This window comes from Sinocyclocheilus rhinocerous, unplaced genomic scaffold, assembly GCF_001515625.1.
Source record: "Sinocyclocheilus rhinocerous isolate Xijiao unplaced genomic scaffold, SAMN03320098_v1.1 scaffold638, whole genome shotgun sequence".
NCBI classification, from domain to species: Eukaryota; Metazoa; Chordata; class Actinopteri; order Cypriniformes; family Cyprinidae; genus Sinocyclocheilus; species Sinocyclocheilus rhinocerous.
In genome coordinates, this window is record NW_015664206.1 from 744,486 (window position 1) to 758,507 (window position 14,022).

The following is a 14,022-nucleotide window of genomic DNA, read 5'->3' on the forward strand; positions in this document are numbered from 1 at the left end:
AGAAAAAGGTGAATGTCCTTGCATGGCCTAGTCAGAGCCCAGACTTAAACCCCACTGAAAATCTGTGGAATGATTTGAAGATTCCAGTTCATAAACGCTCACCATCAAACTGAACTGAACTTGAGCAGTTCTGCAAAGAAAAGTGGGCAAATATTGCAGTCTAGATGTGCAAAGTTAGTAGAGACAAATCCCAACAGACTAAAGGCTGTAATTAAAGCAAAAGGTGGTTCAACAAAATACTGACATGTTGGTGTTATATCTTTCACTTGGATGTTAAAATTGGATATTTATGAGTAAATACAGCTGGATAAAACAAAAACTGTGTCCGTCTTCATTTCGCCTTTGGTAACAACGATTCAAAACTGAAACATTTCTAGTGACACAGGAAAAAGACACGGAAAACTTCAGTGAACATCAGAAAAGCAGCGTGCCCACTTCTGGTTAAAAATGAAAGGCCATCAACTGACAAACGGGAAGCATCGCCATTCAAGTCAGCAGGAAGAGCCAAAGCTAGTCCACAGTTTACTAAACCGTGGCAACCTCTTTTCTTGACTGTGTTGGATTGACTGCTATGTCCAAAATATAATATCAATAAAAATATTGTAAAAAAAAAAAAATATATATATATATATATGGTTTTAGTTCACCCACATTTGCAATTATATTTCAAATGCACTTTGATATTATCAATGTATTTTGCCCCTGAAGCTTGAAGATTTTATATTGCAATATATTTTGACTTTTGGAAAATGTGGAAAGCTTTTGGAAAACTTCAGTTTGGTAAATAAAGCTCTTTCGACTGAACTGTTTATATCATACATTTACAGTATGTTTCAAAAATATATTTTTTGGCCAGAATAAAATCTGTTTTTGCAATATGAAGTCATTTCAGGACTCAGATCCAGCATTTGTTATTTACTCCATGGAACATCACGTCTGTTTTGTACTGTTGTGTTTGTGCAGATGGTTGTTGCCATAGTGACATAATTACAGTAATTGGCTATGCTACAGTGCATTTGTGCTCGTTAATTCACTTTAGGATTGTACTTTGATCAAATTCATTTGAACACCTACAGACACATGTAGCATCTCTGATAGGGTCAAGTTATATAACTAACAAGTGCCATGCTACTATTTTTTGTGAACAAGATACCATGGTAATGTTTACATTTTATTTTACAGTATTTGTACTTACAGTGTACTTATCCAAGAAAGTACTAGCATATATGGGTAAGTTTAGGTTTAGGGGTAGGTTCAGGTTAGTACCCAGTTATTGTAATTGCTATAATAAGTACATATAGCATGCACTCACGGAACAGGACTGTAAAATAAAGTACTACCGTAATATGTTTTTGGACATATTTTTTGAAGTACCTAGGAGTACCATATAAATACCTTGCGATATAAATATGGTAATCTGTCAAAACCAAATCAAATTAGATGCATTTGCAGTTTTTGTATTTAATTTAATGTTGAATGTTTTCTTTCTCTTGTTTTGTTTTGTTGGTTTAGCTGATGCAGCAGCAGGCGGCAATTATGGCGGCTTCTCACGGCGGTTATTTAGCGCCCAGCGTGGCGTTTCCAGCGACACAGATTCACCAGGTGGGGGCGCTCAACATGAACAGCCTGCCGCCCACCTCGATGACACCTGTTTCAGGTGAGTCTGATGCACAGCCTTAAAATCTCATTTAGGTGTCAATTTTATCTCAGATGTCCCACCTAAAATTTCTTACTAAAAATTTAGAATAACTGCTCAAAACTTCAGTAATGTGAGGTGTTTTGTGAAAACTGGATATTCAACGCAACAAACTATAGGGCAGGATATCATTTTATACATTAATAAGTGTTTGTTTTTAATTGTTATTTTTAACCTTCTGATCAGAAGGCTTCTGCTTAAATGCTTGAATTTACTTTTGTAGACAGATTAAGTTCTTGTTGTGATTAAGTTATTAAGTGATTTTCGTAAAACTTTACAATAAGGTTCCATTTATTAGCATTAATTAACTACAGTAGTTAAAGGGATAGTTCACCCTCATGTCGTTCTAAACCCGTAAGACCTCCGTTCATCTTCGGAACACAAATTAAGATATTTTTGATGAATTCTGAGAGCTCTCTGACCCTCCCATAGACAGCAATGTAATTACCACGATCAAGGTCCAGAGACGTAGCAAGGACATCGGTAAAATAATCCACGTGACATCAGGATTCAACTGTAATTTTACGAAGCTACGAGAATACTTTTTGTACGCAAAGAAAACAAAAATAACGACTTTATTCAACAATTCGTCTACTCCGCGTCACCCTGGTGCGAAACGCATGACGTAGCTAAAAAATGTTTAAAACTTTTCTTAAACTTAAATCTTAACCTTTTTGCACGTGAGTTTAAAATATACTGAGCCCCCAGCGTGAGTTTTTTTAGGCGACCATTATTTTAGAACGTATCGCTTTACTGTTTCCATGGAGACGCATCATGTTTGTCACGTGACACACCGCAGCCACAATAGCGCTGTATGACACATGCATCGCTTTTATTTCGTTTTTTCCTTTTTTATTCAAAATATTCACTGACGTGTTCACTATATTAAGAAATATCTGATACGTGCAAGTAAATGTATTTGGTAGTGTAAACATCTTTATAATGACCATGTTAGTTGATCTATAGCGGGTGATGGGCGCCGCCATGTTAGTTCGTGCTGAATCCGAGCTGTGGGATTTAAAACACGTAAATTCATCCTCGTCATGTTTGTCACGTGACACACCGCAGCCACAATAGCGCTGTATGACACATGCATCGCTTTTATTTCGTTTTTTCCTTTTTTATTCAAAATATTCACTGACGTGTTCACTATATTAAGAAATATCTGATACGTGCAAGTAAATGTATTTGGTAGTGTAAACATCTTTATAATGACCATGTTAGTTGATCTATAGCGGGTGATGGGCGCCGCCATGTTAGTTCGCGCTGAATCCGAGCTGTGGGGTTTACGACACGTAAATTCACTCTCTCCTCCCGAAAGACATTAAAGTAAGTTTCCGGTGAACTGGGATTAGTGTAGACTAAACTTTAAAGTTATTTACATATGTGTATATGATATCAATAAAACATGTCAAATTATAATTGAATGGATTATTATTGCCACTTCCATAGACATCGGTGTGTATTTATAGTTTTACTAGTACTTGTGTGTATTTAGATGTCTGAAACCTAAAATAAGCATTAAATGGTTGAAAACACTGAATAGTTGTGATAATATGACAAGCGAGCGTCTCCGTCTCTGGCTCAGTGCCAGGAAAAGCAGATTTGAATTTTTAATTCAGCAGTTGATCACGTGATGCACTGAACGTTCTAATCACACCGGTGTGATCGTACGCGTTAAAGGGTTAAACTTATATTTCAGGTGATTGCCAAGGCAACATTTCTCATTGTCATTTAGTTTAAATTGAAGTACTACAATAACTAAAACAAAATAAACTAAAACTAATACATTTGAATATAAAAATGTATAGACATATATTAAAAACAACTAATAGAAATTCCAAAAACACACAAAAATTACTAAAACTTTAAATTTTAAGTAAAACATACTACTGCAAAATATGAACAAAAGCTATAATAGTATATGACATTGAACAATACTTCTACATAATAGTCAATGTTAATTTCAACATTTACTAATACATTTTTTCAGATCAAATGCTTTATCTGTTGACATTATTTAATGCACTTTGAACTAACATAAACAATGAACAGACGTATTTAAATGTAATGCAGTTGTAATTATTGACTAACATTAAGAAAGATTAAAATATGCTGTAAAAATGTTTCTGATTTTTTGCGTGTGTCTGTATATGGTAACAAGTCGGCTCTGCAAAACTAGTATACATTACATTTTTTTGTTACATATGTTACATTAGATCCGTTTACTAGCAGTAAGTATCCCAGATTTGCACTCTATCAAACCACATCTCACACTGGATATCAGCTTTCACTCCCAACTCACCTGATCCGTGTCATGGACTGAAACGCGCTAGAAATTCCTATTGATTCTTGGGAATCGATGAGCTGGATGTGAACCACACCTCATGGATGCGTTTCAGATGGTGACCGCTGCAAACACACACAAACACAGCTGCAGGCTCTCACTCTTATAGGCAGCAGACGCTTGAAGCCGGGGATACAGGATAGTCCACAGGGTCCCACATGAAAACAAGCTCCTGAATTTGAGAAGCATTTTAAAATCCATCCACTGGTCATGATTTCGACTGCAGAAGTTTTTGAGATGTTCGAAGTCCACTGTAAATGTTCAGAAGATACAAAAACAGACAATTTTTGACAATATTTAGGAGGAAACTAGCATATAGTTGACCTTTAAGCTAACATACATGTACTAATGGTCCAGTTTTGATTTCATAGGCTCTTTAATTATGTATACGTGGAGTCCCCCAAAAGGCACATGGATTTTATGTTGCTGTGTTGCAGTTGGTTTGAGTCTCCTGTAATTGCACGATGTTTGAAATGCCAGGCCTTTGACTGACAAGCGTAATCATCTGGTGCTCGAGCGATCTGTGCCCACACAGAACAGATGCTTTCATCTGTGCACAGGATGACCTTTAGTCTGGGTGCTATTTTGGGCTCAGCATTTGCCTTTCATATCCTAATGAAACTAATAATGCGACCAGCAGGATGTTGATCTGAGAACAGCACACTCTGATGCTTTATGCAAATGTGTCCGGGGGTCACTTCCCCTCTGACAAACAGCTACTGATCACATTTGCTTCCTCTTTTGATTTTATATATATATATATATACATATATATATATATATATTTCTAAGGTGGAGTTGTGTAAACTGATTCTTTAGGGCCGCATAAGAGAGAGTGTGTTATAATATTCTCCTCACTGACCATGTAATATACTGAGTGAACACACAAACACATTTATATGCACAATAACATCATACACTCGCCCAGCATCCACTCTGTGTATTGATTTGATTTTTACTCTGACCGCCTACTGACCTTTGTAGCTTCTAGACTGTGTGTGTGTGTGTGTGTGTGTGTGGTTAAGAGAAACAGAGAGTATCTTGGAGTCTGTGGAACAGACAGTAGTAGACATGGCAGCCTAATTTATCATGGCTCCATGGGACCCACAAAGCATAAAGCACTGCAAAAGACACAAAAGCTCTCCTGGGCCTGTGCTGTCCCACACAAATACACACACAGACACACACACTCACATGGTGATTCCTGCTCCATAAAGAGTAAATATTTGGCTATAGCTGTGCTGTGATGTGACTTTCTGCAACATTAAATGCAAATCCACTCATTACCTGTTTAGATAGCAGTCAAGAGCTGTACACAATACCCTAAGCGACTTTAAGTTTTGTAGGGCAGAATTTCACAGCTTCTGTTTTTTCCTCTAGTCTTGCGAGTACAGAAGACTTTTTACTGTCAGCATAAAATGTGGTCCTCTTTGCAGCTTTTTCTGGCTAAGAACCGCACATTCCTTTTCAGAATTTTTAGCCAGAAGGACTTAGAAAATTAAAGTGCTTGATTATCGTACATAAAAAAGTTGTTTGTCTAGGTGTTGTCACTAGTCTTAAAGGGATATGTCACGCAAAAATGAAAGTCCTGCCATCATTTACTCACACTCGTGTTTTTCCAAACTTTCTTTCTTCTGTGGAACACAGAATGGCTCCTTTTCTTTGTTCCTACAATGGAATTCCAGTGTTGCTATTTATTTTATGTTTTTTAGCCCATTAACTTTTAATGTATGGACAAAAACAGCCGAGACATTCTTAAAACTATCTTCTTTTATGTTCCACAGAAGAAGGAAAGTCATTCAGGTTTTGGAACAACATGAAAGTGACAGTGTTGTTATTGTTGACTAAAACTATTAAAAAACGGTTTCCGTTAATTGAAATACAAAAGACAAATGCTAAAATAAAATAGAAATAACTTAAATACCTTAATTAGGTTTAAGTTTACTAACATATATATATATATATATATATATATTAATTACTAATACTAACTGGCAACTCACTGAAAAAGAAAGGAGAAAAAAAGAAAATATATATAAGCTAATTCAAAGTATGAATAAATATTATAATACACTGTAAAAAAAATTCCGTAAAATTTACGGTAAAAAAACGGCAGCTGTGGTTGCCAGAATTGTACCATAATAAGTCAGTAATATGATGGGATTTTTTAATAGATTTTTCACTGGTGTTTCTTTTTACGGAATTTTTCGTACTGTGTAAATAAGAAAGGATTTTCATTTTTAGGTGAACTACCTCTTAAAACATGATTCTTTTCTTTTTTAACATGCACTGATTGTGTGTTTTGAAGCATAAATTAGCAGATTGTGTGTGTGTTTGTGGTAAAGGCTCTCAAATGAATCTGTCTAGTTCTGCTGGTTGAATTTCATGTTGTCCATAAGCGTAAAAGAGCAGCTCTTCCCTTCAGCAGTCTGATTTAGCTCAGTATTTCACTGAGCGTGTGAATTCACATTTAAACGCTGTCAGGAGTTTTTGGATGTGAGAGCCGTTCTGTGTTATTAACACTCTCTGACTCACAGTCAGACTTATATTTCTCTCTACTCTCCTTCTCATCCTTTATCACTTTTCTTTTCTCAATCCTGCTGGAAAATCTGTGCTGGTTTAAATATTTCTTATTATTTTCAATCTTAAAATCAGTTGTGCTGCTTCATATCTTTGAGGAAACGGTGATACTTTTTTTTCAGGATTCTTTGATGAATAGAAAGTTCAAAAGAACAGCATTTATTTGAAATAGAAAACTTTTGTAACATTATAAATGTCTTTACTGTCACTTCTGATCAATTTAATGCTCCCCTGCTGAATAAAAGTATTAGCAGGGCCCAGATGGTCTACAAGAATAACCAGGTCCAGACAGCTGAGCTACTCAATGACTTAATGAAACCAGTCTGGACTGTGCTCCAGCTACCACCTTAAGCTGGTTTCAGCTGAATTTTCCAGCAATGAACAGGAGTGTTACGCAAGACCGGATAGCACAGAAACACGTACATGATGTGTTTGATTTGACTCTTTTCATTCGACTGTAGATCAGACAGTCCTCAGAGAGACCAGCACACACCCTTCAAAGTCGACAAAACATACTGCACTACACAAAGACAGCAGTCAGGAGAGATGCTGATATTTCTCTGGCTCTCTCAGGTGTTTGTACTTCTCTGTGATTTCATCATGAGCACTGTTTATCCTATTTGAAACGTTTTTTGTAGTATAAATCAACTTCCATATTCCTTGTATGCAGAATTGAAGCTCATATTCTACATAACACCTAACATTTAGTGTTTCATTTTAATTTAGTGTTTCATTTTCAGGTGAATTATTCTTTTTTCTGCGCAATGTGTGTATGTTGGATTGTGTTTGCTCCTCTTTCGAGCTGTTTTTCTAACCGCCTGCTCTTCTGCAGTTTGATTGACAGTAAAGTTGAAGCGTGTTGATCTGTCCAACATTAGATACAGCCAGCAGCACATCAGACATGTACATAATCAAGCTTCTGCATCAAACCGTACACATCTGCTGTACTGCATTGTTCGTAAACATGTTGAGATCTAAGCACTTTTACAGTAATGTACACTGAGATTTTTTTAATGATTCTCAAAGAAGGCATTTCTGCTTACCATGGTTGCATTTATTTGGTCAAAAATACTGTAAAAACAGTAAAATTGTGAAATATTTTTCTAATTTAAAATAACTGGGTTATATTGTAATATTATTAAAATGTAATTTATTCCTGTGATGCAAAGATGAATTTTCAGCATCATTACTCCAGTCTTCAGTGTCACATGATCCTTCAGAAACCATTCTAATATTCTGATTTGCTGCTCATGAAATATTTCTTGTTATTATCAATGTTAAAAACAGCTGTGCTGCTTCATATTATTGTGGAAACTCTGCTTTAAAAAAAATCAGGATTGTTAAAATAGAAAATATCAATGTTTTAAAAATTTCTGAGCTGATTTGCAGGTAAAAATGAAAATATGTGATGTATGTAAACATGGTACAAACACACTGCAAAAAAAATACAATTAAATTAAAATTTAAAAATTGTCTAGTATTTTTGAAAAAAAAAAAAAATCTGCAAAAGTGGTAAGAAAAATAATCTTGTTTTCCCTTTGAATTAAGTTAACTACTGATAGATTTTTTGTCTTATTTTAAGCATAAAATTGTGACTAGATTTTCAGAAAACAAGGCTTAATATCTTAAGTAATATTTTGCTTCTAAAGTAAATACATTTCGATATAAGAATGTTTAGATAATAGTGTCCCTGGACCACAAAAGCAGTCTTAAGTCGCTGGGGTATATTTCTAGCAATAGCCAAAAATACATTATATGTGTCAAAATTATCGATTTTTTTTTTATGCCAAAAATCATTAGGATATTAAGTAAAGATCATGTTCCATGAAGATATTTTGTACTTGAAAACAAGACAAAAATAGTAAGTGTAGAGTTGAGAGTAGTTTTAAAGGTAGTTGAAATCATTGTAAATATAACCAAAATAATGATGACAACATTAAATGTGGGGATGTGTAGAATTTGGGGATTAAATTCAGCACCAAACAAAATGAAATAAGTCAGCATCTATCATACTGCTTCACTTCACAGGAAGTGGCTTAGTTTGTTTACAGGAAACCATTGCATATATTATATATATATAACTAATAGTTGTTGTTTTTTTGCGCATATGCAATTCACTTAGAATGCAGAATGAACACACAGGCATGTGGAAACCCCAGATCATGGCTGAATTTGCCCTGTAGGCATAAACTGGTTACATCCACAGTGTGCTGAATCGATATCAGCTGTCAGCACATTCTGACGTGGAATCAATTCGGATGTAGAATCGATGTGGAAAATTGAGTTGAAACAGCACAATATCATTAAAATGCCAGTAATTAAAAGTGATTCCAGCTTGTGAAGTTCAGTGTCAACATGACGCTGGTCTCAGATCAGTGATTTCTGTGTCCGTCTCACCGCAGGTTTGAGCTCTCCGCCGGCTAATCTGGTCTCCTCTGCCATGCCGAGCATCGTGACTCCCATTGTTAATGGGTTCAGCGGAATCCATCACCAAGCCAACGGTCATCCGGTAGAGGCGTTGTACACCAACGGCCTGCAGCCGTACTCCACCCAGAGCCCCACCGCAGCCGACACGCTCCAGCAGGCCTTCACGGGCATCCAGCAATACACAGGTACTGCACACACTAGTGGAGATCTCAGTTGTTTAAAGGGGTCATATGATGTTGCTAAAAAGAACATCATTTTGTGTATTTGGTGTAATGAAATGTGTTGATGTGGTTTAAGGTTCAAAAAACACATTATTTTCCACATACTGTACATTATTGTTACTCCTCTATGCCCCGCCTTTCTGAAACGCGTCGATTTTTACAAAGCTCATCGGTCTGAAAAGCGAGGTGTGCTCTGATTGGCCAGCTATCCAGTGCGTTGTGATTGGCCGAATACCTTAAGCGTGTGACGGAAATGTTATGCCCCTTACCATACTGTGATGCCCTGTCCGGCTGGAGCGACGAGACAAAAACATTAAAACCCATTATAAACGAGGCATTTGTTGCATCCAGTGGGGACATAATTACGGATTATAATGACTTATACTGTATTTTTTATGCGTTGCGTTGCATCGCGCCGCGTAAACATAAAACCATGTCTGCATTTGTGATCGGAGAAATGACAAACAACAAGTGCTACTCTACACTGCTCAAAACTCGCGTTTGAATCGTCAGTGGCAAATTCTTTAAATATAAAAAACGTACTTACAGTCTGTGAGTCAGAACAGCCGGCATTGTAGTCTACTCTCCCAGGATCAGGAAACAGTCCTCCATAAAATGCGTTGCACACATCTGAATATTTGGGTTAAACTGTTCTGGAACAGTGTTGTAAATACAACGTAACCACTGATTTCTAGTCGTGTCCTCTTTTGGAAGACCAAACAAAGTAGTTTCGCTTTCACAACGAAACACAGCGTCACACACCGCGGCCTTGAGTGAGCGAAGGCCGGAGTCATAGAGTGAGCCGCGGCCTAGAGTGAGCAGAGGTCGGCTTGAGTGAGCAGAGGCGGGCAAGCTTGAGAACGGCGCGGCCGGCGGGTTCGACGAAGGACCGTCCAGCGGGCTTGTGGCAACCACATGTGACGACCCCGGGCTGGACTCCGCTTCGTCCACGGTGAAAGCCGATCCGGCGATCCACAGCGCGAAGTTGATGTATTTCCTCAGCGACCAGCACAGATCAGCTCTAGGCATGATGAAGCGGATATCGTCCTCTTTTGGAAGGCCAAACAAAGTAGTTTCGCTTTCACAACGAAACACAGCGCCTTCACGACATGGCGGCGGAGGCAACAACAATACTACAGCGAGAATAAAAGTTACGCCTTCTTTCTTTGCGTGAACATTTGGGCGGTGTTATGCAAATCTTCCCACATCGTGACGTAGACATGTGGGGGCATGTTAGAACGAGCCGTTTTAGGTAGGCGTGGTTGACTTTTAACTTTTATAAAGAATATCTCTTTGGATTTGAGACTTTAGTCTTTGCAACTTTACAGATCTTCTTTATGCACCAAGAGCTTGTAACACTCCAAAGAGAAAGGAAAAATTGAAATCGCATCATATGACCCCTTTAAGTCTCAACATTTCTGCTAAAATATGTTTGGACACAAAAGAGTCAGTAGTTGTCATCCAGCAAGAGTTATAGAGCTATGAAATGAATTTGAATCTGAGCACAGTTTGAAACATTGTTGAGATCTCATCTGAAACTCTAGAGAAGATACGGTTTCTGCTAGAGAATAGGCCTATTGAGATTAAATGGAGAAAAAATGTAGGCTTTTGCTTACGTCTCCTGCTTTTCAGATGTTTAATGTTTTCAAATACCTCAAGTGTTTCTCCCAGACAACAATGAGATTGAATGGAGACTCTTGTTTTCCATTTAAGATCATTGTTGTCAAGGAGAAACAATTGAGATATTTGAGATATTACCATTTTTAGACATTTTGTTTGAGATATAATGTATATTTGTAAAATGAGCATAGTTTGAGACATTGTTGAGATCTCTTCTGAAACTCTAGAAGAGACACATGTGAGATTACTGGAGTCTTTCGCTCAGAAGAGAAACATCTGAGAAGCAGGGGACTCTCCGTTTGTTCTCCATTTAATCTCGTTGTTGAGGAGAAACGATAGAGATATTTGAGATATTACACATTTTAGAAATTATGTTTCAGATATACTCTAAGACATATTTGCAAATCTGAGCACAGTGTGAGACATTGTTGAGATCTCATCTAAAACTGTAGAAGAGATGTGAGATTACTGGAGTCTTTTTCTCAGGAGAAACATCTGAGAAGCAGGAGATTTCAGCAAATTTGTTAATTGTAAATTAATCTTGGTGTCTAGGTGAAACAAATGATGTATTTGAGATATTAAACATCTGAATCATCTAAGAAGCAAGATTTTCTCCATTTAATCTCAGTATTGTCTAGAAGTAGCGGAGATATTATGTTTGTGATATCATGTTTGCGTCTTTCCAAACCTGAGCTTAGTTTGAGCCATCTGTTCAGAAACATTGGCTCTCCATTTAATCGCACTGCTGTTTAGCAGAGAGAGCTGAGATGTTAAAAAGATCTCATTTGTGATTGTTCATTCCATGCAGTCGATATTTTCACAAATGTCACTTTGGCAGAAAAATAACTTTCCTCATGGAGTGTTATTGCTGGTTGGTGACTTTGCTGTGATTGAAACCTCAGGTTGTATTTGAATTTTCTGGATATTACAGCTATCATACGGATGCCTAGAGATCTGTCATTTTAAATCAGTTTGATATATGATGAACTTGCTTTCAGATTTCATTGCACTGTGATCCTGTCATATTTCATTAGCATATAAAGGTCATCCTTCCTCTTGTCCTTATTCTTGCCTCTCTCTCTCTCTCTCTCTCTCTCTCTCTCATGATTATGCATATATCTGCAGCCATATATCCTGCCACAACACTGACCCCTATAGGTCAGACACTGCCACAGCCTGCTCAAATCATCCAGCAACAACAGCAGCAGCAGCGGGAAGGTAAGCGACAGAAATCACAGCTTTCATTTCTCTCACTAATCATTGTCTTTCCCCCTCATGTTGTTATGAACCAATGAAATTCAGATTAGATAGTCCTATTTAGAAGTATCAAAGGCTTGACTCTTTCCCTGTGAAGATTTTACTACTGAGTTCCATTTTCTTCCTGATCAGCCTGCTGCATTTGAACTTTTTAAATGGCATAAATCATAAAACATTAAAAGAAAATTTACATTTACATTTAGTCATTTTGCAGACGCTTTTATCCAAAGCGACTTACAATTGGGGAATACATAAAGCGATTCTTCTTAAAGAGGCAAACAGACACAGGAAGTGCTTGTAAAACCAAGTTTTAGGCATTGTTCAAATAAGTACTAGCTAGAAAGGGAAGGAATAAATAAAGAGAAAGAGGTTTTATTTATTTTTTATTTATTTTTATTTATGATGAAGTCAAGTAGCGTCGAAAGAGATGAGTTTTCAGCTGTCGCTTGAAAATTGTCAGGGATTCAGCATTCCGGATAGGGGTGGGAAGATCATTCCACCAGCCAGGAATGGTGAATGAGAATGTTCTGGAAAGTGATTTTGAGCCTCTCTGTGATGGTACCATGAGGCCTCGCTCACTAGTGGATCTCAGACTTCTGTAAGGGATGTAGATTCGTAGTAGTGAGTGGAAATAGGCAGGTGCTGAGCCTGTGGCTGTTCTATATGCAAGCATCAATGTCTTAAACTTGATGCGAGCCGCAACCGGTAGCCAGTGCAAGGAGATAAAGAGAGGTATAACATGGGCTCTTTTGGGCTCGTTGAAAACCAGTCGTGCCGCTGCATTCTGAATCATTTGTAGAGGTTTGATTGTGCTTGATGGAGGGGTCCAAGAACTGATCCCTGAGGAACCCTAGTGACCAATTGATGTGCTTTGGAGTCAATATCTAAGTAGAGCACAAAAATGCAAAATAAAGACTATAATGCTCAAAAACCCCAAAACAACACTGTTTCCATCAGTGCCACTGTTATGATTTGTTTAATTGTGTTGCCTATGTAAATTAAATCATTTCTTGTTGATGTATATTTTATGGAAGCCCATTTCTGCCACACGATAAAAAAAAATAAAAAGGTAATTGCAACTTTTTATCTGACAATTCAGACTTTTTTTCTCACAATTAAGCAGAACAGAGACAAAAGTATGATTTTTAAAAAATCAGAATAGCAAGTATTCTTAAATAAAAGTCAAAATTGTGAGATAAAAACTCGCAATTACCGTTTTTTTTTTTATTTGTTATAATATTTCACTGATGCATTACATTAAAAAAATAAAAAAATCTTGCAGCTAAGTCTTATATTTACATCATATGTTTAATTTGTGTTTTCATAATTTTCATAAAGTCTAAAAATACATGTTCATGTCTGCCACAGCATATGAAATATGCGTGTGTCTGTTTCAGGTCCCGAGGGCTGCAACTTGTTTATCTATCACCTGCCACAGGAGTTCGGCGATAACGAGCTAATGCAGATGTTTCTTCCATTCGGATCGGTCATCTCGTCAAAGGTGTTCATGGACCGAGCCACCAATCAGAGCAAATGTTTCGGTCAGACACACCTCCCTGCTTTCAAACATACACTGGCATCTCTGTCATCAGTTAATACTACTTACTACTGTTCAAAATTTTGGGGTCAAGGATGCATTAAACTGATCAAAAGTGACAGTTAAAGACTTGACTGTAATTTTACAAAAGATTTCTATTTCAAATAAATGCTTTTGAATTGTAAAAAAATACAAAATAAATACAGTTTCCACAATAACATTAAGTAGCACAACTGTTTTTAACACTGAAGACTGGAGTAACGATGCTGAAAATTCAGCTTTGTATTACAAGAATCTATCTATCTATCTATCTATCTATCTATCTATCTATCTATCT

The 14,022-nt window shown here is 36.9% G+C and overlaps 1 protein-coding gene across 1 annotated transcript in view; it reads left to right on the top strand.

Moving 5' to 3' along the window:
- LOC107729965 (CUGBP Elav-like family member 5) overlaps positions 1 to 14,022 on the top strand; it is a 183,493-nt gene that overhangs the window by 162,351 nt on the left and 7,120 nt on the right. Inside the window, exons 8-11 of the mRNA XM_016540699.1 lie at positions 1,513 to 1,657; positions 9,026 to 9,235; positions 12,017 to 12,109; positions 13,546 to 13,689. Coding sequence (XP_016396185.1) covers positions 1,513 to 1,657; positions 9,026 to 9,235; positions 12,017 to 12,109; positions 13,546 to 13,689 — 592 coding nt within the window. The remainder of the gene's footprint in view (positions 1 to 1,512; positions 1,658 to 9,025; positions 9,236 to 12,016; positions 12,110 to 13,545; positions 13,690 to 14,022) is intronic.